Source organism: Ascaphus truei, chromosome 18 (assembly GCF_040206685.1).
Source record: "Ascaphus truei isolate aAscTru1 chromosome 18, aAscTru1.hap1, whole genome shotgun sequence".
NCBI lineage: Eukaryota > Metazoa > Chordata > Amphibia > Anura > Ascaphidae > Ascaphus > Ascaphus truei.
Genome location: NC_134500.1, coordinates 1,867,436 through 1,893,534, shown reverse-complemented (window position 1 = coordinate 1,893,534; position 26,099 = coordinate 1,867,436). Strand labels below are relative to the sequence as shown.

Sequence of the window (26,099 nt, the reverse complement as noted above, 5' to 3'; positions counted from 1 at the left end):
CAGCCTTATGAAGTCAATTGTCAACTAGTCATAATATAGCCACAGTTGGCCAACACCAAAGAATAGTTTGTACAAACTGCCGTTAGTTCCTCTTGTTATTGATCACGGACTCCACGTGACATTCCTGGTGGTTTTCTGCTTTGGAAATCTCTTGATGTCAATACATTTTTTTAATATAACCAGGTCCTGCCATGTGTGGAATTGATTCTACATTGTTGCTTCACTTAGATATAAGTAGATAACAAACCTCAACATCAAAGACCCAGCATGTACCTTGATATTTGTTATTGGCGCTTGTGTATAAAATGATGAATATATTGTACATATCTCAAATCCTAAAACTGTAAAACTTCTAGTAATTGCAGTATAGATTGTGACCTGGCACAGCCCCTCCGCGTGCTGGATGTAGCTGTTATTGTATCACAGGCGGCTCCATTGTTGAACAAATTAACATTCAGTATTTCTTCCCGTATCAATGCACAGCTAGGGGATTATTTTTAATCAGCAATAAGACTAAAATAGGTCTTGCCAGTCACCGATACCAGCAGAAACATCCGCTAAACTGTGTTAGGAAGCTCGGAGAGGCCAGATTTAATGTTACACGCGCAGTCAGACACTCCAGGCATGTGCAATTATACAGGAATTATTCTATTTTGAAATAGCTTTTTATAAAGACACTCGGTGCTCAAACAGTTGGACTCTGCACTCACTTCCCCCATAATTACGCACCCTGAGGTATCCCATTGTTTGCCAATGTAATCTTGTGTGAGTAAAAGTTAAAACAGAGGCTTTACTGTAACTGCAGAATGTCATGGAGAACCGTGTTCAGCAGCTGGAGCACCTGACAGTTACGTGTCCAATGATCCAGTCACTCTGTGCCAAGAGAAATCAACTCCTATTTTATAATCTTCATTCCATATCTATAGGCGCATTAACCCACAGTTTACAAGAAATGAAGTTGAATCGTCATTCTTCAGTGCAAACTCCTTTACAAGCAGAGAAATGTAAGATGCTTAGCACGAAGATGTAAATACAGCTCAACCCCGTTATAATGCGATCCGTTACAACGCGAATCTGCTTATAACGCGATGCAAGTGTGGCTCCCAATTTTCATATTTATGAATACTTTACAATACTTGACTGTACAATGCATACAAATGTACATTGTTTCTAACGCGATCCGCTTATAACGCAATGTGATTCTTTGGATCCCAAGCACAGCGTTATAAGGGGGTTGAGCTGTATATGCAATGAAACCGCAGATACAGAGGGTATCAAACATGGGCACTGGATCAGATTATAGCGAATTGAAGGGAAAGCCTTTTTTTTTAAGCACTGCAAGTTCATTTGGAACATATTATACAACTCACAGAATGTATGTATATGTATATCTTTATTTCATGTGCTCTGGTAAAGAGGTGACCAGGTTGTAAGAAGAACACAAACCCCATTTTCTGTACGTTCTTTGCCTTCCTTTTCTAATTTTCCCCATTACGATTCGGTTTATACTTTCCTGAGTCCCAGCCGGCTGTACTCGGCACCTTCATTTAACCTTGAATGCCTTACATTGAGAGGCAGTCCCATGTTGCCAATATGTTAGCTCTGTTGATCATTAATGCTTAGTTACATATTTTAGAAATCACATTAGTAAGCAAACGGTTCCAGATCTGAACTGGGGGCTGGAACTACGGGTGCGATGCAAGGGGGGGGGGGGGGAGAGGGGAAGGGAGGGGGAAGGGAGGGGGAGGGGGAAGGGAGGGGGGGGTCCGGCTCCTCCTGAGCGTATACATTTTACATTATGGTAATGTGTATGTTACTGATTTCGTATGTACAGCACCCCCGTCTAAAAATTAGTTCCTGCGCTGCAAACCCCAAAACCCCGAAAAGTACAATTTCACCATTACGGCAGTATATATGTATTGTATTGTATGTCTTTATTTATATAGCGCCATAAATGTACATAGCGCTTCACAGTAGTAATACATATCATATAAATAACAAATAATATTAATAACAGGTCATGGGAATAAGTGCTTCAGACATAAAAGTAACATTAAGGAAGAGGAGTCCCTGCTCCGAGGAGCTTACAATCTAATAGGTAGGTAGGGGGAACGTACAGAGACAGTAGGAGGGAGTTCTGGTAAGTGCGTCTGCAGGGGGCCAAGCTTTATGTATCATGTGTTCAGAATATCCACAGTGCTATTCATATGCTTCTTTAAGCAAGTGTGTCTTAAGGTGGGTCTTAAAGGTGGATAGAGAGGGTGCTAGTCGGGTACTGAGGGGAAGGGCATTCCAGAGGTGTGGGGCAGTCAGTGAGAAAGGTTTAAGGCGGGAGAGAGCTTTAGATACAAAGGGGGTAGAAAGAAGACATCCTTGAGAAGAACGCAAGAGTCGGAATGGTGCATAGCGAGAAATTAGGGCTGAGATGTAAGGAGGGGCAGAGGAGTGTAAAGCTTTAAAAGTGAGGAGGAGAATTGAGTGTGAGATACGGGATTTGATCGGAAGCCAGGAGAGGGATTTCAGGAGGGGAGATGCGGAGACAGATTTAGGAAAGAGTAGAGTGATTCTGGCAGCAGCATTTAGGATAGATTGTAGGGGAGACAGGTGAGAGGCTGGAAGGCCGGACAGCAGGAGGTTGCAGTAATCGAGACGTGAGAGAATGAGGGCCTGAGTCAGAGTTTTAGCAGTCGAGTAACAGAGGAAAGGGCGTATCTTTGTGATATTGCGGAGGAAAAAGCGACAAGTTTTAGAAACGTTTTGAATATGAGAGGAGAATGAGAGAGAGGAATCAAGTGTAACCCCTAGGCAGTGTGCTTGGGCTACTGGGTTAATGATCATATTTCCAATAGTAATGTGGAAGGAGGTAGTAGGGCCAGGTTTGGGAGGAAGTATAAGGAGCTCTGTTTTTGCCATGTTAAGTTTCAGTCGGCGGATGGCCATCCAGGATGATATTCCAGAGAGGCATTCAGAAACTTTGGTCTGTATAGCAGGTGTAAGGTCAGGGGTTGAAAGGTAAATTTGTGCGTCGTCAGCATAGAGGTGATATTTAAACCCAAAAGATGTTATTAGGTCACCTAGAGAGAGTGTGTAAAGAGAAAATAGAAGGGGTCCCAGGACAGAGCCCTGGGGTACCCCCACAGAGAGATCAATAGAGGAGGAGGAGGTGTTGACAAAAGAGACACTGAAAGTACGATGGGAGAGGTAAGAGGAGATCCAGGATAAAGCTTTATTCCAAATACCAAGAGTATGGAGAATGTGAAGGAGAAGAGGGTGGTCCACGGTGTCGAATGCTGCAGATAGGTCGAGTAATATGAGCAGAGTGTAATGACCTCTGTCTTTGGCAGCATGGAGGTCGTCAGTTATTTTAGTGAGGGCTGTTTCAGTAGAGTGAGCAGTGCGGAAGCCAGATTGTAGAGGGTCTAGAAGAGAATGGGTGTTGAGAAAGTGTAGCAATCGAGACAATACAAGACGTTCAAGGAGTTTGGAGGCAAAAGGCAGGAGGGAGACAGGTCGATAGTTAGAAGGACAGGTAGGGTCAAGCTTGCTGTTTTTGAATAATGGTATAATGGTTGCATGCTTGAAGGAGGATGGAAATGTACCAGAGTAGAGGGAAGTGTTAAAGATCTGTGTGAGCATAGGGATTATAGAAGGAGCAAGAGGTTTTAGGAGATGGGAGGGAATGGGGTCAAGAGGGCAAGTGGTAGAGGGAGAAGAGGAGATCAGCAGTGACACATCCTCCTCCCAGATAGCGGAAAAGGAGTCAAGAAAGGCAGGAGGAGAGTTGGGAAGCAGTGTGGGATGGGAGGAGGCAACAGAAGTGATGTTCTGATGTATGGATTCCACCTTTTCCTTAAAAAAGTCAGCAAAGTCCTGAGGTGAGATGGAGGAAGAAGAGGAGGCAGCTGAGGGTGGTCTGAGTAGAGAGCCAAAGACAGAAAAGAGTCGGTGTGGGTTAGACTTGTGTGTGTTGATTAGTGATGAAAAGTAGGTTTGTTTAGCCTGAGAGAGGGCAGAGTTGAAACAGGACAGCATAAATTTGTAGTGAATGAAGTCTACGAGCGTCTGAGATTTCCTCCAGAGGCATTCAGAGGAACGAGTGGAGGAACGCAGCATGCGTGTGTGGGAGTTTAGCCAGGGTCTGGGGTTAGAAGGGCGAGGACGGCAGAGAGAAAGCGGGGCATGAAGATCAAGAGAGGAAGATAAGGCAGAGTTGTAGTTCCTGACCAGGTTGTCAGGGTCTGAAGCAGAACTGAGAGAGGAGAGGGAGGAGCGTAAAGTGGAATCAAGAGCTGGTAGGTTAATAGAGCGCAGGTTTCTGCAAAAACGAGGGCGAGATGGAGATAAGCGAGAGAGAGAAAATGAGACGAGGTGATGGTCAGAGAGAGGAAAAGGGGAAATGGAGAAATCGGAGAGAGAGAAGTTTTTAGTGAAAACCAGGTCTAGGTAGTGTCCATCCTTGTGGGTGCTGGCTTCAGTCCACTGTTGAAGGCCAAAAGAAGAGGTTAGAGAGAGAAAGCGGGAAGCCCAAGGGAGAGAGGGGTCATCAATGTGGCAGTTGAAGTCCCCAAGGAGAAGAACAAGGGAGTCTGAGGAGAGAAAGGAAGAGAGCCAGGATTCAAAGTGAGAGAGAAAGGCAGAAGGGGGATGAGTAGAGGAAGGTGGGCGATAGATGACCGCCACATGGACCGGGAGAGGAGAGAAGATCTGGACTGTGTGAACCTCAAAGGAGGGAAAAGCAAGAGAGGGATGAATAGGAACGGTTCGGTAGCGGCAGAGAGAGGAGAGCAGGAGCCCCACGCCTCCACCCCTGCCATCAGGGCACGGAGTGTGGGAGAAGGTAAGGCCACCATAAGAGGGGGCAGCTTCCAGGGCAGAGTCAGACTGAGTGAGCCAGGTCTCAGTTATAGCAAATAGGAGCAGGGAGTGAGAAAGAAGTCATGCACAGAGAGGAACTTGTTAGAGAGGGAGCGAGCATTCCAAAGGGCACAGGAGAAAGGGAGAGAGGAGGGAGGGTGGCAGGGGATGGGTATGAGGTTGGAGGGGTTTACACCAGAAGGAGTAGAAGTTGCAGTTGGCAGGCGAGGATGAGAGCAAGTAGAAATAAGGCAGGGACCAGGATTGGGAGAGATATCCCCAGAAGCGAGGAGGAGAAGCATGGACAGAAAGAGGATGTGTGAGGATGATTTGTAGGGGTGTGTTTTAGTGCAGGGGGTATAGCTGTAGGGGTGTGTTTTAGTGCAGGGTGTATAGCTGTAGGGGTGTGTTTTAGTGCACGAGGTATAGCTGTGTGGTGACAGAGGGCGCAGGTAAGAGAGGAGTTCATGTGAACTGAGAAGTGGTGAAGGAAGGAGAGATGGAGATATATGAATAGAGTTAGAGACATGATGAGGCTGGTGGAAGGAAGTGCATAATTTGAAAATAAGTGAGGTTACAGCAAATATAAAAAGTAAAGGCGGCATCACAGCAATAGTAATGTGTTGAGATGTGCAGTCTGGGATGATAACCTCCTTTCCAGCGTAGGTCAAATACAGGAATCAGAAGCAGTACATGGTGTCCACTTTTTCCACTTCTTGTTGAACTTCCTTTTTTAAACTTCCACACTACTTTAAATAGTGTATACTATTTAATATGTATACTGTATGGGTGGGTTCGTGTGTATCATACGTGTAGACGAGCGAGTGTTCATGTGCAAATCAGTGTGTATCATATATCAGAGTGTCTGTTCTCACGTTTTGTATCAGTGCCTTTACGGGGGCACCATTCATTGTCTGTGTGTATCAGTGTGTCGGTGTGCGAGTATCAGTGTACATTTGTATGTCTGTGTGTGTGTGCTTATCAGTGTGTGTGTGCATATCAGTGCGCCTTGTGTGTGTGTGTGTCAATATATGTGTGTGTGCATATTAGTGTTGTGTACGTGTCAGTATATGTGTGTGTGTGTGTGTGCGCATATCAGTGTGTTGTGTGCGTGTCAGTGTATGTGTGTGTGTGCATATCAGTGTGTTGTGTGCGTCAGTATATGTGTGTGTATATCAGTGTGTTGTGCGCGTGTCAGAATATGTGTGTGTGCATCAGTGTGTCTGTGTGTGTGACAGTGTGTGTGCATATGTGTGTCTGTATACACTTCAGTATATGTGTATATATATATATATATATATATGTATGTATGTGTGTGCAAATCAGTGTGTTGTCAGTATATATGTGTTTGTGTGTGTGCATATCAGGGTGTCTTGTGTGTGTGTCAGTATATATGTGTGTGTGTGTGTGTGTGCATATCAGTGTTGTGTGCGTCAGTATGTGTGTGCATATCAGCATGTTGTGTGCTTGTAAGTATGTGTGTGTGTGCGTGTCAGTATATGTGGGTGTGTGCATATCAGTGTGTTGTGTGCGCGTCAGTATGTGTGATTAAGAAAGAGAAGCGCACATTTAAATACAAATGAATATACAATGAACTTCTCTGTGCAGCTTTAAAATAAACAATATCTAGAATATCGTATGGAATGGTAAGTGAAAAATTAAAAAGCGCAATAGAGTGCTGACACGCGCACACACACATACTGACACGCACACACATACTGACGCAATAGAGTGCTGACACGCGCACACACACACACACTGACACGTACACACATACTGACGCAATAGAGTGCTGACACGCGCACACACACACACTGACACGTACACACATACTGACGCAAGAGTGCTGACACGCGCACACACACACACACTGACACGTACACACATACTGACGCAATAGAGTGCTGACACACCAACGTATCTGTAACTGGGAAATATTCCAGTGCCAGTGCCAGTGATGTGATTGTGGTTAGATGAAGGAATCACTCGCAGAATCTGTAGAGTGGGGGTCTGGTCAGGCGTAGCTCCCTCTTAGAGAATAAAATATAAAAAGGAGTACATGGCATAATACAGTTTTAATGCATAAAAAGGATTGAATTCAGGGGGAAGGACACACTCACATTCTCCCGAAAATAGAATCACAGCGAGTGCTTTAAGGGCACACTCTCGCCACTCTGGTACCGCCACTGGAAATTGAAGAGTCGCGTTGTAGGTCCCTGCTCGCCGCCTGGATACTACGATCCTCGTTGTTTTGGGCGGCCGTCGGCACTTCCGCGTCTCAAGATACGGTGGCTCGCAAAGGACTTGGACTTCTTCCCCACCAGCTAGGGAGTCTCCAGAGGGCCAAAACACCTACGCGTTTCGCCTACTATCCAATTTGGCTTCCTCGGGGGTTGTGGCTCATAGGCGAAACACGTAGGGGTTTTGGCCCTCTGGAGACTCCGTAGCTGGTGGGGAAGAAGTCCAATCCTTTTTGTGCATTAAAACTGTATTATGCCATGTACTCCTTTTTATATTTTATTCTCTAAGAGGGAGCTACGCCTGACCAGACCCCCACTCTACAGATTCTGCGAGTGATTCCTTCATCTAACCACAATCACATCACTGGCACTGGCACTGGGATATTTCCCAGTTACAGATACGTTGGTGTGTCAGCACTCTATTGCGTCAGTATGTGTGTACGTGTCAGTGTGTGTGTGTGCGCGTGTCAGTGTGTGTGTGTGCGTGTCCGTGTCCGTGTGTGTGTGTGCATTTAAAGGGAGCATCAAATGCTGTAATTAGTCAGCAGCTATAAACAGCCGAATGCACATTAACCCCTGCGTTGCCAGGTCAGAAATGCATTGCTCTGCAAGAATTTGCTGGTGCCTTTGGTAGGGAAGGAGTTAACATGTGTGCTCACGTGTTCATCATGGGGCATCAGGTTAAATAGATGGTGCTGTGTCCATAGGCCGGTGATAAAGCAGTCTTGTAACTGTGCCCCTGACAATGCATTGTTCTGCGTTACCATCCCGACTGGCAGTAACAACAAGAACTTATCTACTTGAACGGTTTCAAATGTGAAATGTAAACAAGAACAAAAGAAAAAAAACATCACTAAAGTGTCAAAAGTTTTAATACTGTAAGAAAAGGCGGGAGCATTGTTGCCATTTTAAGCAATCATTAATTACAGAACAGAAGGGCGACCTTTAACCTTCACTTTCTAACATTCCAATCTCTATATTTCACTTGTTGCATAAGAATCATACTGTATGTACAGTTACTGGTGTGTAATCACAAAACATCAAACAGGCAGCATATCCGGGCAAGCATTCATGGAACAAATACTAACAAGTCTACAGTATGTTAAACTTGTGTCCTGCGTTACCATACCAGGCTTTCAAAGTATGAATGGTCAAATTCATAAAGATGGAACTTATTGGATTAATGAATCTTTCTTCCAGATACTTTGTAGTTTGCACATCAATAGAAGTGTGTGTGTGTGTGTGTGTGTGTGTGTGTGTGTGTGTGTGTGTGTGTGTGTGTGTGTGTGTGTGTGTGTGTGTGTGTGTGTGTGTGTGTGCGTGTGCGCGTGCGTGTAACTGGAATTCCTTCTCCACAGCCAGAAGAGGGGGATCAAAGCTTGATATAAGCAATAAATACTACTTTAACAGTTAATTTGATATGCTAGTACTAATTAATTATTATTCACTTGTTAGCACATATTTATAACACTTGCAAAGCAGCTTGGTATTGTTACAGGTAACTATTGCTGGGGATGAATGTGGTGCTATAATGCATTTGGTTGTACTTAGAAACATTCTAATCTAAAGAGCTACACATCAGATAAACAATATATCAAATATGTAGGGCTAAAAACTAAAATAATACAAGTAAGTATAGGTGACCAATATAGAGCTATCCCTGGCTATGCTGCGGGAGTGAAAAGACCGTTCCTTCATCCAATTTGATTGTAGAAATAAAAGATAAAAAACCAGCACATAAAACATTAAGAAAAAAATACACATCAGCCTTTGTCACTGCATAACCTGGCAAGGAAACGTGGAACAGTTCCAAAGTGCCACGTGGATCAGTTCCACAATCCCACGTGGATCAGTTCCACAATCCCACGTGGACCATTTTCCACAATCCCACGTGGACCAATTCCACAATCCCACGTGGATCAATTCCACAATCCCACGTGGATCAGTTCCACAGTCCCACGTGGATCAGTTCCACAATCTCACGTGGATCAGTTCCACAATCCCATGTGGATCAGTTCCACAGTCCCACGTGGATCAGTTCCACAATCTCACGTGGATCAGTTCCACTATCCCATGTGGATCAGTTCCACAATCCCACGTATAATGACAGACGATCTGATAAATGGACCCCAACGTGTCTGACATAGTTCCCCGTTATCATCAGCCACAAAAGCTCTAATCCTCCAGGTGAAGGGTTAACGGGTCCCCCACATACGTAAATACCATCTGCAGGGCTGCCCTGACATCAGACACAAAAGGAACCATTTCACACAGGGCGTCCACTGACATTTCCCTCCCAGTGCATTACAATGTAACCGATTGGATGCACATGTTCTAGGTGGGGCTGCACTCAGCAATGCACTGAAGGGGATTATTGATTACAGCGATACACACGCACAATCTCCAAGCTAAACACTGGGTTGGGTTTCTCTCCTTAACGAGGGTCGGGGAAGATCGCCCTGGGGCTCACCAGATCCCTACTGCAAATGCACAACCATTTAATAAAGGGGAAAAAACTTAATTTACTCAAATTGTAACAATTTCCCTCTGTAGTAACTCCAAACACCATGATCTGCCATATACATCTCAGGTCGCTCTTGCTGGGGTCCCTGTTCAATGTAACTTGAAGCCGCCTTCTCTGTGCTGGTGAAGATTTGAGTCCCATCTATCTGAATGGTGCTGAACTCCAGCACAAGAAAGACTGATTGGGGATCATGCACCCCGATTCACGAAGCGCCTATAAATGTTACCGGCGTTCGAACCGACGTTAACCAACATGGACTTGAATGCTGCATCAAGTTACCAGAGCTTAATAAACCCCGCCGCCCCCCGTAGAGACTATTGCATTATATCCCTCTACTCCCCATACTAATTTGGGGTTTCTGGACAAGTGTGGTGGTTGCACCCCAGTAGCTATATGTTTAGTTATATCATCTTGGAACTTCTGTTATATCGTTACGGTTCGTAGGCGAACAGCAACTCTGAAAAATGAATGCTATACTGTTTGTAATGACTGCTGGTGTTTCTAAGGCTGCGCTTGTAGTGACGGCGACGGTGACGTCACGCTGCGCTTATAGTGACGGCGACGGTGACGTCACGCTGCGCTTGTAGTGACGGCGACGGTGACGTCACGGTACGCTTATAGTGACGGCGACGGTGACATCACGCTGCGCTTATAGTGCCGGCGACGGTGACGTCACGCTGCGCTTATAGTGCCGGCGACGGTGACGTCACGCTGCGCTTACAGTGACGGCGACGGTGACGTCACGCTGCGCTTATAGTGACGGCGACGGTGACGTCACGCTGCAATCGCTGGAAAAATCAAATTGACTTAACTTCCAGAGATCGCGACCAAGCCGTCGCTCCGCTTCTGCTATAAGCACACGCGACGGCGGCATTTGTTTTGCCGCGATGTCGCTATAAGCGCAGCCTTATGGAGAAAGTTCCTGCCGCTGTTCAACCTCTTCTACGTTAAACGTTTGCATTGTTGGAGGAGGTTACCTTACACTCTAATACCAAAAGCCCCATTAATCTGCTCACTGCAGAAACAGCTTCAGTTGCAATGCGGGGTGCGAGCCTCCGCAGGACCGACGGCAAAATAAAAGGATGGGGAATGGCTGCCCCATATGAAGCTTTTGCTTTAGTGGTGAAGCGCCAGTCAAATAACTCATCTGGAATCCCTAAGGCAAATCAAGTTAGCTCTTCCTGATCTGGAAATGTTTTCAATTATGTATCGAGTAAACACAGAGTACACATTTCCCTCCCCATGTTTCTGATTTCAAACCATTGTTTAAAAAAATTATATATATCCCTATTTTCCTTATCTGTGTGGGACGCTCCTGCCGGCTTCACCCGGAGCCCGACACATGTTAAGCTCAAGGGAGTTCAAAGTTGTGTCCTCTTTATGTCTCGTGGTCACACGTTCCTCTGGGACACACGGTATCCCCACCTTAATGCCCCAGGGTACTAGATAGTTTGCAGGCCTGAAATATTCAAATCCTATTGGGGGAATTATTCCCACATGCCGAGATGACTACGGAGCCCCAACCATCATAAAGACAAAGCTGTAACATTTCTGCAGAACAAAGTTCAACGAGCCAGATGTCTGGTTACTGCAGGACAGTCTCCAAACGTTTCACTGCAACAAGGTCTGTTTCTCTGTGAGTCTATTACAGTTAATTGCCAGATACTGTAGGTGCCTCATTCAAATGTTATTTTTTTAAAGTATAGAATGTATAGTCGCCAGTTACAATACTTATGCTCGCAGGTTTTTTTACATTTATATCCAACTATAAAAGGTCGCTGTTTTATTGCATTATTGATGAATTCATAATGCAGACCTGTTCCAAGTGATGCAACAAAAGCATTCAAACTCCTCTTTATACCTTCCCACGGCCTGACCTGCTTCTGGCTTTTGTTAGGGATATGCAGTAGTGGGCACACCATTTTCTCCATGCTGCTTTCTACTTTACTGCAATAATGACACGTGGGTCTGGATAGAAACCCCTCATTGCATTTCAAATTACGATGGATTTGTTTTTCAGGAATCCATTTCTCCCAATAATCTGGTGAACACGCAGCCTCCTCTCCAATGTGCAGAAGTCTCAATCTTACGTCTAGTGAAAACGAGTATAATAACAAAACGCTAATTAGTCAGAAGATGAAGGTAAGCTAGTGAACAAAATAAATGTTTCACAGAAGCGGCATATAGAACGTTTGCTTAATATGTGAAATATGTATATTAAGATTGCACATAATAAATGTTTTTATGTTAAGAAAACAAACAAACTTTTTGTCTAGGTAACAGTAATGCTGAAAACTGAAATAATAGGCAGCAATGCAATGATGAAAAGATTATTATGAGACATGCTCAGCTGATAAGTAATACATTGCAAACCTTTAACACACCAAATTGGTTTGCAAGAACGAATACTTATTACAGCACCCACAGCATCCAAACTGTATACAGAGTAAATAATAATATCACACCCCACATGGGTCACGGCATCTCGCGGGCGTATTATCAGGGTTTCATTGCAATGGATTTAGATAAGCAGCAGTAGTGAGAGACGGGAGAATCACAACCTTGTTGCCTTGTCATATTTTGTCAAGTGACGCAAGCAGGTGCCGCAGAGGAGATTAATAACATGTGTTTCCCTCCACGTGGTGTTAGCGGATATCAGGACGGGCGGCGGGGTTCTTTACCCGGCATGGACATCAGATTCAGATCACGTGGCGGTCACATCACACAGCAGATGATGAAAGTCGTAAATTAAGGAAGCAGTCAGAAGTGGGGGCTGATAATTAGTGCGCGCTGCTCTCGCTCACATCTAGTCGTCACAGCCCAGGAGCTCCACTCGCAATGTGATGCGTTCATGCCAAGAATGGGGGAAAATACGGAGAAAACGGGCCGAAAATGGTGGGCTGAAGATGTTCTTTTTGTGTGAATAGTTATCGTTGTTTCCCAGGAAGACCTGTAGGAATAAAAAGCATAGAAAGAAAGAAAAGATACCCATTATCACTCTAATGCGCATCACCAGCTATCACAGAGTGGCAGAGTGCCCGCTATCACAGAGTGGCAGAGTACCCGCTATCACAGAGTGGCAGAGTGCCCGCTGGCACAGAGTGGCAGAGTACCAGCTATCACAGAGTGGCAGAGTGCCCGCTATCACAGAGTGGCAGAGTGCCCGCTGGCACAGAGTGGCAGAGTACCCGCTGGCACAGAGTGGCAGAGTACCCGCTATCAGAGTGGCAGAGTGCCCGCTGGCACAGAGTGGCAGAGTGCCCGCTATCACAGAGTGGCAGAGTACCCGCTGGCACAGAGTGGCAGAGTACCAGCTATCACAGAGTGGCAGAGTGCCCGCTGGCACAGAGTGGCAGAGTGCCCGCTATCACAGAGTGGCAGAGTACCCGCTATCACAGAGTGGCAGAGTGCCCGCTATCACAGAGTGGCAGAGTGCCCGCTATCACAGAGTGGCAGAGTACCCGCTATCAGAGTGGCAGAGTACCCGCTATCAGAGTGGCAGAGTACCCGCTATCACAGAGTGGCAGAGTACCCGCTATCACAGAGTGGCAGAGTACCCGCTGGCACAGAGTGGCAGAGTACCCGCTATCACAGAGTGGCAGAGTGCCCGCTATCACAGAGTGGCAGAGTACCCGCTATCAGAGTGGCAGAGTACCCGCTATCACAGAGTGGCAGAGTACCCGCTATCACAGAGTGGCAGAGTACCCGCTATCACAGAGTGGCAGAGTACCCGCTATCACAGAGTGGCAGAGTACCCGCTATCACAGAGTGGCAGAGTACCCGCTATCACAGAGTGGCAGAGTACCCGCTATCACAGAGTGGCAGAGTACCCGCTATCAGAGTGGCAGAGTACCCGCTATCACAGAGTGGCAGAGTACCCGCTATCACAGAGTGGCAGAGTACCCGCTATCACAGAGTGGCAGAGTACCCGCTATCACAGAGTGGCAGAGTACCCGCTATCACAGAGTGGCAGAGTACCCGCTATCACAGAGTGGCAGAGTTTCCGCTATCACAGAGTGGCAGAGTGCCCGCTATCACAGAGTGGCAGAGTACCCGCTATCACAGAGTGGCAGAGTACCCGCTATCACAGAGTGGCAGAGTACCCGCTATCACAGAGTGGCAGAGTACCCGCTATCACAGAGTGGCAGAGTGCCCGCTATCACAGAGTGGCAGAGTACCCGCTATCACAGAGTGGCAGAGTACCCGCTATCACAGAGTGGCAGAGTACCCGCTATCACAGAGTGGCAGAGTACCCGCTATCACAGAGTGGCAGAGTACCCGCTATCAGAGTGGCAGAGTACCCGCTATCACAGAGTGGCAGAGTACCCGCTATCACAGAGTGGCAGAGTACCCGCTATCACAGAGTGGCAGAGTACCCGCTATCACAGAGTGGCAGAGTACCCGCTATCACAGAGTGGCAGAGTGCCCGCTATCACAGAGTGGCAGAGTACCCGCTATCAGAGTGGCAGAGTACCCGCTATCAGAGTGGCAGAGTACCCGCTATCACAGAGTGGCAGAGTACCCGCTATCACAGAGTGGCAGAGTACCCGCTATCACAGAGTGGCAGAGTACCCGCTATCACAGAGTGGCAGAGTACCCGCTATCACAGAGTGGCAGAGTGCCCGCTATCACAGAGTGGCAGAGTACCCACTATCACAGAGTGGCAGATTACCCGCTATCACAGAGTGGCAGAGTACCCGCTATCACAGAGTGGCAGAGTACCAGCTATCACAGCGTGGCAGAGTACCCGCTATCAGAGTGGCAGAGTACCCGCTATCACAGAGTGGCAGATTACCCGCTATCACAGAGTGGCAGAGTACCAGCTATCACAGAGTGGCAGAGTACCCGCTATCACAGAGTGGCAGAGTACCGGCTATCACAGAGTGGCAGAGTACCCGCTATCACAGAGTGGCAGAGTTCCCGCTGGCACAGAGTGGCAGAGTACCCGCTATCACAGAGTGGCAGAGTACCCGCTATCACAGCGTGGCAGAGTACCCGCTATCAGAGTGGCAGAGTACCCGCTATCACAGAGTGGCAGATTACCCGCTATCACAGAGTGGCAGAGTACCAGCTATCACAGAGTGGCAGAGTACCCGCTATCACAGAGTGGCAGATTACCCGCTATCACAGAGTGGCAGAGTACCCGCTATCACAGAGTGGCAGAGTACCAGCTATCACAGCGTGGCAGAGTACCCGCTATCAGAGTGGCAGAGTACCCGCTATCACAGAGTGGCAGATTACCCGCTATCACAGAGTGGCAGAGTACCAGCTATCACAGAGTGGCAGAGTACCCGCTATCACAGAGTGGCAGAGTGCCCGCTATCACAGAGTGGCAGAGTACCCGCTATCACAGAGTGGCAGAGTACCCGCTATCACAGAGTGGCAGAGTACCCGCTATCACAGAGTGGCAGAGTACCAGCTATCACAGAGTGGCAGAGTACCCGCTATCACAGAGTGGCAGAGTACCCGCTATCAGAGTGGCAGAGTACCCGCTATCAAAGAGTGGCAGAGTACCCGCTATCACAGAGTGGCAGAGTACCCGCTATCACAGAGTGGCAGAGTACCCGCTATCACAGAGCGGCAGAGTACCCGCTATCACAGAGTGGCAGAGTACCCGCTATCACAGAGTGGCAGAGTACCCGCTATCACAGAGTGGCAGAGTACCAGCTATCACAGAGTGGCAGAGTACCAGCTATCACAGAGTGGCAAAGTACCCGCTATCACAGAGTGGCAGAGTACCCGCTATCACAGAGTGGCAGAGTACCAGCTATCACAGAGTGGCAGAGTACCCGCTATCACAGAGTGGCAGAGTACCCGCTATCACAGAGTGGCAGAGTACCAGCTATCACAGAGTGGCAGAGTACCAGCTATCACAGAGTGGCAGAGTACCAGCTATCACAGAGTGGCAGAGTACCCGCTATCACAGAGTGGCAGAGTACCCGCTATCACAGAGTGGCAGAGTGCCCGCTATCACAGAGAGGCAGAGTACCCGCTATCACAGAGTGGCAGAGTACCCGCTATCACAGAGTGGCAGAGTACCCGCTATCACAGAGTGGCAGAGTACCCGCTATCACAGAGTGGCAGAGTACCCGCTATCACAGAGTGGCAGAGTACCTGCTATCAGAGTGGCAGAGTACCCGCTATCACAGAGTGGCAGAGTACCCGCTATCACAGAGTGGCAGAGTACCCGCTATCACAGAGTGGCAGAGTACCCGCTATCACAGAGTGGCAGAGTACCAGCTATCACAGAGTGGCAGAGTACCCGCTATCACAGAGTGGCAGAGTACCCGCTATCACAGAGTGGCAGAGTACCCGCTGGGACAGAGTGGCAGAGTACCCGCTGGCTCAGAGTGGCAGAGTACCCGCTGGCACAGAGTGGCAGAGTTCCCGCTGGCACAGAGTGGCAGAGTACCCGCTGGCTCAGAGTGGCAGAGTTCTCGCTGGCTCAGAGTGGCAGAGTACCCGCTGGCACAGAGTGGCAGAGTTCTTGCTGGCACAGAGTGGCAGAGTACCCGCTGGCTCAGAGTGGCAGAGTACCCGCTGGCACAGAGTGGCAGAGTACCCGCTGGCACAGAGTGGCAGAGTACCTGCTGGCACAGAGTGGCAGAGTTCTTGCTGGCACAGAGTGGCAGAGTACCCGCTGGCTCAGAGTGGCAGAGTACCCGCTGGCTCAGAGTGGCAGAGTACCTGCTGGCACAGAGTGGCAGAGTACCCGCTGGCGCAGAGTGGCAGAGTACCAGCTATCACAGAGTGGCAGAGTACCAGCTATCACAGAGTGGCAGAGTACCAGCTATCACAGAGTGGCAGAGTACCCGCTATCACAGAGTGGCAGAGTACCGGCTATCACAGAGTGGCAGAGTACCTGCTGGCACAGAGTGGCAGAATACCAGCTATCACAGAGTGGCAGAGTACCCACTGGCACAGAGTGGCAGAGTTCCCGCTGGCACAGACTGGCAGAGTTCCCGCTGGCACAGAGTGGCAGAGTACCCGCTGGCACAGAGTGGCAGAGTACCCGCTATCACAGAGTGGCAGAGTACCTGCTGGCACAGAGTGGCAGAGTACCCGCTATCACAGTGGCAGAGTACCCGCTGGCACAGAGTGGCAGAGTACCCGCTGGCACAGAGTGGCAGAGTACCCGCTGGCACAGAGTGGCAGAGTACCCGCTGGCACAGAGTGGCAGAGTACCCGCTGGCACAGAGTGGCAGAGTTCTCGCTGGCTCAGAGTGGCAGAGTTCTCGCTGGCTCAGAGTGGCAGAGTACCCGCTGGCACAGAGTGGCAGAGTACCCGCTGGCTCAGAGTGGCAGAGTACCCACTGGGACAGAGTGGCAGAGTACCCGCTGGCTCAGAGTGGCAGAGTACCCGCTGGCACAGAGTGGCAGAGTTCCCGCTGGCACAGAGTGGCAGAGTACCCGCTGGCTCAGAGTGGCAGAGTTCTCGCTGGCTCAGAGTGGCAGAGTACCCGCTGGCACAGAGTGGCAGAGTACCCGCTGGCACAGAGTGGCAGAGTACCTGCTGGCACAGAGTGGCAGAGTACCTGCTGGCACAGAGTGGCAGAGTTCTTGCTGGCACAGAGTGGCAGAGTACCCGCTGGCTCAGAGTGGCAGAGTACCCGCTGGCACAGAGTGGCAGAGATCCCGCTGGCACAGAGTGGCAGAGTACCTGCTGGCACAGAGTGGCAGAGTTCTTGCTGGCACAGAGTGGCAGAGTACCCGCTGGCTCAGAGTGGCAGAGTACCCGCTGGCTCAGAGTGGCAGAGTACCCGCTGGCACAGAGTGGCAGAGTACCCGCTGGCACAGAGTGGCAGAGTACCCGCTATCACAGAGTGGCAGAGTACCCGCTATCACAGAGTGGCAAAGTACCCGCTGGCACAGAGTGGCAGAGTACCCGCTGGCACAGAGTGGCAGAGTACCCGCTGGCACAGAGTGGCAGAGTACCCGCTGGCACAGAGTGGCAGAGTACCCGCTGGCACAGAGTGGCAGAGTACCCGCTGGGACAGAGTGGCAGAGTACCCGCTGGCACAGAGTGGCAGAGTTCCCGCTGGCACAGAGTGGCAGAGTTCCCGCTGGCTCAGAGTGGCAGAGTACCCGCTGGGACAGAGTGGCAGAGTACCCGCTGGCACAGAGTGGCAGAGTTCCCGCTGGCACAGAGTGGCAGAGTTCCCGCTGGCACAGAGTGGCAGAGTTCTCGCTGGCTCAGAATGGCAGAGTACCCGCTGGGACAGAGCACGGCTATTGTTTCTCTAATAAACTCAGAGGGACCACTTTTAAGAAAGGGGTTTCTTGCGCTGTTCCCAATCCAAACCGGAAACAAAGGGGGTTATTAATTAACCTGCAAAAATGCAATTAAGGGCACAATTGCATGGACACTCCCATTAAAGTCAATGGGAGTTTTTTGTGCGATAGGGCCCCTATCTCGCACTACTTAATGAATACCCTGCAAAAGAGTCATGTCTGACCTTTTAAGTATGATTACACTTCTGCATTCCAGCAAAACATCTGCACTTGATTTGTTACACCTTAAAGCTGCATTTCAAGCAATATCCGACATGTGTTTTTTTTTTTAATAAATCAGTTCTGTACTGTGAGAAAATACTTGAAGCATTTAAAATTAAAAAAAATGTTTTAAAGACATTTTTAATGTTTCTAATGTAGGAAGCATTTCCAACGTGACAGCCCCCTTCTGATAGGCTCTGGCTCTTGAGCTCCGCCCTCACCACTGTATAGCAGTGAACCAATTGTATCTAGTAACTGCCCAGTCAATCATATTCCAGGATTACATTGCCCAGAATGCTGTGCAAGAACTGAATGAAATAACCCTGAGCAAGCGATTGATCACAGGAGAACGTATCAATCTGCAGCTTAGCTAATCACTTGTCACTGTGCAGATTGTATTGATGCACATATTGAATGGGATTTATTTATTTATTTATATATATATATATATATTATTATTTTTAAACGGCAGCTTGAACTGCAGCTTTAATCTATGGATGTTTAAATATGTTGATATTGACTAATAATGGACAAATAGACCTAGTATTGCACAGTGAAAAGCAAGTAATTTGTAACAGTATCTAAGCGTCCAAAATCCCATAAGCGCTGGGAGGGGAGAATCTGTGAGGGTTGTATTTTCCTGCGGTAGGTGGAATTCCGTGAGTATCTGCTGCTCATTATTCATACTGACTTATTCTTTGAATTATCCCTTCCAGGTGAGAGTAAGAACAGAACAAAGTAAAATGTGGCTTTGCATTATATTGCAAATATATACACCTGGCAGAAATACCTTATCTGTTTTCGTCCGGCTATCTTTGTATATATTCCAGGCTGTACCATTGTCACTATAGGCCACTTTGAATGCTTCTACATACTGAATATTTCCAAAATCCTTTGCACCTTGGGTAACAATTCCAGTTATTTTCTTAGGAATTAGGAGGTCAATCTTTTTGGGGGAAAAATAAGTGTTATAAATAATTACTTGAATGACAATCTTATATACAGACAATTCCTGCAATTCCTATGTATTTCCTTTCGTGGTGTGACAGACCCTTATTTCAGAAATATGCAGAATATATGCGGCTTTCACATAACGCACATGCTACTGGGGAGGAGAGCAAGCGGTAACACATTGAAGTAATCTGCCATGTCTGACGCTTAATAATGACTCATTCACTTAAAAAAGTTAATTGCACTACTTGACATTGTATATTGTTTATTTATTTCAACAAATCTTTCCAGATCTCACATATTTCTCTGAGTGAACAGAGCACGACTGTGACTTTCTCAGAAGAATTCACAGGTTCGAAGCTTCATTCCCCTTTTGAGTTAAAATCAGAAGATTATACAAGAAGTCTTTATGTCACATAATGCCAGATTTACTGACTGTCCGTTTGACAATATATCTATTAAAATGTAAACTGTATGTAACGTGAAAATATTTTTTTAAAAAATACATTACTGGTGATGGCAAATTTCACTACGGACATCCAGATAAAGTCCTGGTTATTACAGGCACTGTATAATTCTAAAAAGTGAAATCCTGTGCTTTGCTATATGGGTGAAAAAACCCTAACCAGTGTGCCTATAAAAGCATGCTGGAGAGGGAGGCCTTTGGAAACCCGTGAGGAAGCCAACTTTTGGATAACGGCGAAACGCGTAGGGTTTTTTGCCACTTGGAGGACACCGTACCAGCCAGCCCATTCGGGACACCGTAGGTGTGCGCGCAGACGTGGAAGGACCGACTTCGGCAAAAACATCGCTGATGGTGCTGAGCGGGACATCTGAGGCCAGACACGGCATTTTAGGTGCTATTCCAGAGTGGCTGGAGTGTGCTCTTATGACACCAGTGCAAACTGATTGGGAAAATATGAGTGCACTTTGTACGTTCCCTGCTCTGTTTAATGCATATTAAACTTTATTATGCTAAGTTCTCCTTATCTGTTTTCATTTGAGGAGTACTACAGTGTGCAGGCAATACCAAGGACTGCATTTTTGGTTTAACAACCAACACGAACCAGCGGTGAGTGCTTTTTTTCACCCATAAAGCACTGCACAGGATTTCACTTTTTAAACTTATTTGCGCCTTCATTTTTTTCACGTTACTCTGCACACGGCACTAGTGACCGTTTTGTCGGCTGCACAAAGTTTTGAAGACTTAGTTTAGTTTGCGCTTCTTATTTTTGCCGCTGTATAATTCTGTACGGTTAGTACAAAAATAGTCAGAATGTAATTGTGTTAAATTACTTATCGCACCAATGTAAAATCATGAAGTGGCGAAAGCCGCCCAATCAGCCCGTCACATACAGAACAGAAGAAGGATCAGAAAAATTAGGCCTCATTTTTTATATAAAATATGGGAGAAACAATGAAGACCCCAAGAGCCGTTTTGGGGTGTTCACTGCAATGTATAAGGATATTAAGAATTGCTCCTGTGTTCCAGCTCTGTCTGGAGGAGGAAAATCCTACACGACGTATCCCATATTGAGAGGATTGCACCTTTAATATGGAGGCAGCTCGGGATAGCTTTGACCAGTTTGAGATCTCTGTGTTGTTTTATTTGGGCCTGTTTTTTTATTCCTTCACCGTTTCTTCCTATAGTGGTAAATCAGGCCCATATTATATCAGCATGATGTACCCACTGTACCAATGAATGGGTGAACGGTGGGGTAGTTGCCTGGAGAGGGTGGTTAGGCCTCCTTGGTAGGTAGTGGGAGAGGGTAGGTTAACCCCTTCATTACTATAGCGGTTACTAACCGCTAAGGTGATTAAGGGTTTAGGGGACATTAGATTGTATTTTTGATTGTACTGCATTGTTTGTGGCAACGGAGGACATGGACGTGATGAGGATGAGGACGGCCTTCATTGTGGCAGGCTGGCAGGGGTGAGTGCAAGTTTTATTTATTTTATTTCTGCAGCTTAATGTTTTATTTGTAATGGACAAATGCACTATTATCCATATTTTGACCATTATTGTACTGTATGTTTTAGGCCGGGGGTGGGGGAGATTGTATTTATTGCAAATTATTGCTTGTTATGTGTTTTTAGCCACATGATTGGTACCACAGGCCAGCGTGGACTCCCGGACTCCCGCGGGGATCTCCCAAGGGCCCCGGACTCCCATGGGGATCACCCGGGGACACCCACCAGGCTGTTGTATTAATTGTGTGGTGAAAAAAATGTAAACAATGATTTTTTTCATGGCTCCATTTCTTTTGCGCCAACCTTTAGCTGGTGCAAAAATCTGGTGTGCTTTTAAACTACGATTCACTTATCACTGCTTAGTGAATCGCGCTGACTTGCAAAAAACGGCGTGTTTCCTGTTTTTTGCCTGATTGGACGTCTTTTTTTTCCAAAAAAATTTGGGGGCTGAAAAAATGCCTTTTACGGCCGATAAAGCGCTGTTATCACTGCTTAGTGATAACTAAGTAAAACTAGCTACGCTACATAAAACTAGCAGCGCTATACAAGAACATGCTATTATTATTATATTATTATTAGTAGTAGTCGTAGTGAATCGCGCAGCAGGCAGTATTGGTCTTAAAAGCCATTTATCGTACTTAAAAGCCGTTATCCCTGCTTAGTGAATCAGCCCTTAGTGTCCTTGCTTCTTTTATTTGAACGTTGTTAACTCACATTAGAATCAGCGGATAGCTGTGAATATGCAGTTATACATTGTTGTTTAACAGCATAGTAATACGGCTTTTACTTGGGATGCTCTGTATATGGAACGCCCATGTAAAGAATACATAGCATCTTATTTCTTTTCGGTTGGGAATGTTAACACAATGAAGCTGGAATTACCTTAACCTGTACCAAGATATAGTTTACTATCCATTTGCCTCTCCCGAACAACTTACTTTATAATTAGATTTGCCATCGGTATATGTGAATCTTTGCTGTAAATGCATTACAATAAGCAACAAAAGAATACACAATGTATTACCTAAATATGGCTCGACTCGCAGGTTCCAAGTCCAAACTTCTGAGTTTTTAGGGAAGTTTGAGTGAAATTCCAGCTAAAAATATAAGGAAGGCTCATCCTCAGCTAATTATTAAACTGGGAGAATTTTTGAGCCGGTACACACAAAACTGCAAACTTTTGTGTAAAAATGCAATATAATAATGTTTTTCTGCTTTTAGTTTTTCCAGATCTTTTCCCCAAAATCCATAACCAAGACCAATTATTTTACAGCAAAGCTGTAACAAAAACTTACAAGCGAAACACCAGCGAACGTGCCCACCCTTACTAATGAGCAATTCAACTTAATGACCACAAACAGTACCTGCAGCCATTGTGACTGGTCATTTTCAAGTGCCGTCCATGCGTTGGTCTTGCCAATCTTGTCCAGACGGGCATAGTGCGGGTGCCAGGAGAACGCATCAATCCCCCAGGTTTTGAAGACACTGGATGCTGTGATTTGCTTATCAGAAATCAGGTGGGATTTCATTCCAAGTGAGTCAGAGCAACCTACCGTGTTGAAATACACTGTAACACAACGTTCACAGGGGGGGCGGGAAAGGGGGAAGTCCTGAGAACCACAAGCCACAATACATTGAAACTGCATTTATATTCATGATGATGATGCAAAGACCTCATCACCATTTCAGATTTCTATTATTAAAGCCCCCCCAGGTAAAATATTTGTGTGTGTGTGTTTTTCTTCGTGGGGGAGAGGTGTGTGTGTGTGTGTGTGTGTGTGTGTGTGTGTGTGTGTGTGTGTGTGTGTGTGTGTGTGTGTGTGTGTGTGTGTGTGTGTGTGTGTGTGTGTGTGTGTGTGTGTGTGTGTGTGTGATTCTTGGGAGGGAAGGTGGGGGGGAAGAGAGGTATATATTCGTTGTAGAGGTAAAAGTATTTAAGTACAGTCTTTGAGTATTGAGGAAAAGGTGATTCATGATCTTTTTGACATTATTTCAAAATCATACTTAATGAGTTTTATGTTTTGGTAACTCTGAACTGTGACTAAAAAGGCCCTTACTTAGCTTTTCATTTGAAATATAAAGAAATCCCAAGTCAGGAAGTGTGTGTGTGTGTGTGTGGTGTGTGGTGTGTGGTGTGTGGTGTGTGTGTGGTGTGTGTGGTGTGTGTGGTGTGTGTGGTGTGTGTGGTGTGTGGTGTGTGGTGTGTGGTGTGTGTGTGTGTGTGTGTGTGTGTGTGTGTGGTGTGTGTGGTGTGTGTGGTGTGTGTGGTGTGTGTGGTGTGTGTGGTGTGTGGTGTGTGTGTGTGTGTGTGTGTGTGTGTGTGTGAAAACATTTCCACTTTCAAAATATTTCTTATCTGCTCTCTTAAAAAGTCGTCACTCACCTAGTTTTACTCTACTAAAGATATCACCGGCGTTAGTTACCCTACTAAAGATATCACCGGCGTTAGTTACCCTAGTAAAGATATCACCGGCGTTAGTTACCCTACTAAAGATATCACCGGCGTTAGTTACCCTACTAAAGATATCACCGGCGTTAGTTACCCTACTAAAGATACCACCGGCGTTAGTTACCCTACTAAAGATATCACCGGCGTTAGTTACCCTAGTAAAGATATCACCGGCGTTAGTTACCCTACTAAAGATATCACCGGCGTTAGTTACCCTACTAAAGATATCACCGGCGTTAGTTACCCTACTAAAGATACCACCGGCGTTAGTTACCCTACTAAAGATATCACCGGCGTTAGTTACCCTACTAAAGATATCACCGGCGTTAGTTACCCAACTAAAGATATCAGCAGCGTTAGTTACCCAACTAAAGATATCAGCGGCGTTAGTTACCCTACTAAAAGATATCACCGGCGTTAGTTACCCTACTAAAAGATATCACCGGCGTTAGTTACCCTACTAAAGATATCACCGGCGTTAGTTACCCTACTAAAGATATCACCGGCGTTAGTTACCCTACTAAAGATATCACCGGCGTTAGTTACCCTACTAAAGATATCACCGGCGTTAGTTACCCTACTAAAGATATCACCGGCGTTAGTTACCCTACTAAAAGATATCACCGGCGTTAGTTACCCTACTAAAGATATCACTGGCGTTAGTTACCCTACTAAAGATATCACCGGCGTTAGTTACCCTACTAAAGATATCACCGGCGTTAGTTACCCTACTAAAGATATCACTGAGGTTAGTTCAGTTTTGACCCAATGTAGCGCTGCACCTTTAAGAGGTGGACAGATACTGTTCATTGCAACTCTGCCTTGCACCATTAGATGGAGACACTGAGAAAGAGAATTAATTGACACTAATATAAAGTACTTGAGTTTTCCTGGGGTTTCTCGGGTTAGAGTATCACACACACACATCACCAGACTTTTACAGCCTCTACACGCTCTTTTGTAGAATGTGCAAAGCCAGACTCTGTGCAGAACATCTCTATATACAAATATTACAGTGTCAAGCAATACAGTAAATCGCACACAGGAAAAAAAATTACCGCTCATTTCACAGCCAAACAGCTCAAAGCGCAGCGTGCAGCCCCTCCGACAATCCGTGGGGTAAAGGCGGATGTATTGAGCAGTGATTGGAGGACTAAATATGTTCGCCTTCATGCTGTCGTTGTCTATGTTTCCAGGAAAAACCTAATAAAAAGACCCGGAAAAGAGGAGAAAAACACTAGCATTTTTAGTAAGCCCCTTGTATCCTTCGGACCTGGCCACCCTATTTCACTGATAACCTATCGCACTCTGCTCAAAGCGGTTTAATCCACAATGCGACTTACTTCTGGCACCAAACTCCCTCTGACCATCTTCACAGCTTCGATGAACACCAAGCATTTCGGGGGCATTCACATCCCTAATCACTACACAAACGCCCCCTGACAACGCTTCTGCGCTGAGACATACATGGAGAAATCGCATGCAATAACATTTACCCTTAGGTGTCCCACTGGAGTATTAAACTACTAGGTAAACATTTCTATAGGTTCACACGAATCTCTAGAATCACCTTAATGGCCGTTTAAATCTCCTGGACTCATAGAAGTTGATATTTGGCACTCCATGGTCGGATATTGATTTATTTCCCAATGCGCTTTAAATACAACGCTCTCTTATTTTGAATGTTAATTTCAACAAATAACAGAGGTTAAAAGCCAAGCTACCCAACATGTTACAGACAGAGAGACTATCACCCAACTTACCTTCACTTTGTCCTTCCCCTCGTCTTTGTAAAAGGTGAACTCCTGTCCATCTAAACTGTATCCCACCTGGTATCCTCGGAGGTACTCTGCAGTGCCCATCCGACTGGCTCCTTGGGTGATGACGCCAGAAACCCTAAATTGTCTTAACAGATTGACCTATGAAAAGAAGACATAACAGATTGATATTGTATTAATGTAATACGAGTGAATGCCATTTGAATAAAAGCTATTAATACACATGTTCCTAGATCGTGCTGACAGTGTACACAGTACTGCACATAGAATTTCCTAGGTACAAGTCCCTGATCTGAGGAGTTTACAATCTAAATCTGGTGCCTGAGGCACAGGGAAATATTCACCTGCTTCAGGGCAGTGTTGTTACCATGAAGGTATTCCTTCAGCCCACATTATAAGGAGAAATATACAAGTACATTCAGAGTGAGAGAGGCAGTGCAGGATTACCTGGATCCATGGATTCCTGTCATAGCTGCTGGAAGTCCAAGCATTAACAATTCCTTTGTTGTTCAGACGGGCTAGCTCCGGCCCCCAGCGCTGGAGACCCATAAAGCCGTGGTACAAAGAGGAGGCCGTGATCTGGGCATCAGATATGGCACTACCTTCCATTCCCAGTGCATTGGCACAACCTAGAGAGATATATGCGTCAAAAATGGTAGGCAAGAGATTTAGCGCTCTCAAAAATCTGCAAGACAACACAAAAGGCACAAAAATGACAAATATTCACCTACAATAAGGCAAAGATAAAAAAACAAATAATGCCAACATGGTGATATTGACCAAGCACTTTAAGGCTGTAATATACTACTATACGTTATTGCTACTTCATCTGAAACACC

General features: G+C 46.4%; 1 protein-coding gene across 3 annotated transcripts in view; it reads right to left on the bottom strand.

Annotated features, from left to right (window-relative positions):
• Positions 1–7,948: 7,948 nt before the first annotated feature.
• The window catches only part of MFGE8 (milk fat globule EGF and factor V/VIII domain containing), a 42,077-nt gene continuing 23,926 nt past the window's right edge, over positions 7,949–26,099 (bottom strand). For 2 of the 3 annotated variants that reach the window (XM_075575181.1, XM_075575183.1), the window contains exons 5-10: positions 25,708–25,889; positions 25,246–25,401; positions 24,541–24,685; positions 22,398–22,600; positions 18,902–19,057; positions 7,949–12,568 (exon numbers count right to left, since the gene is read on the bottom strand). In XM_075575181.1, coding sequence (XP_075431296.1) covers positions 12,425–12,568; positions 18,902–19,057; positions 22,398–22,600; positions 24,541–24,685; positions 25,246–25,401; positions 25,708–25,889 — 986 coding nt within the window. In that variant the 3' untranslated portion in view covers positions 7,949–12,424. The remainder of the gene's footprint in view (positions 12,569–18,901; positions 19,058–22,397; positions 22,601–24,540; positions 24,686–25,245; positions 25,402–25,707; positions 25,890–26,099) is intronic. The other variant, XM_075575182.1, reaches the window with a different exon arrangement.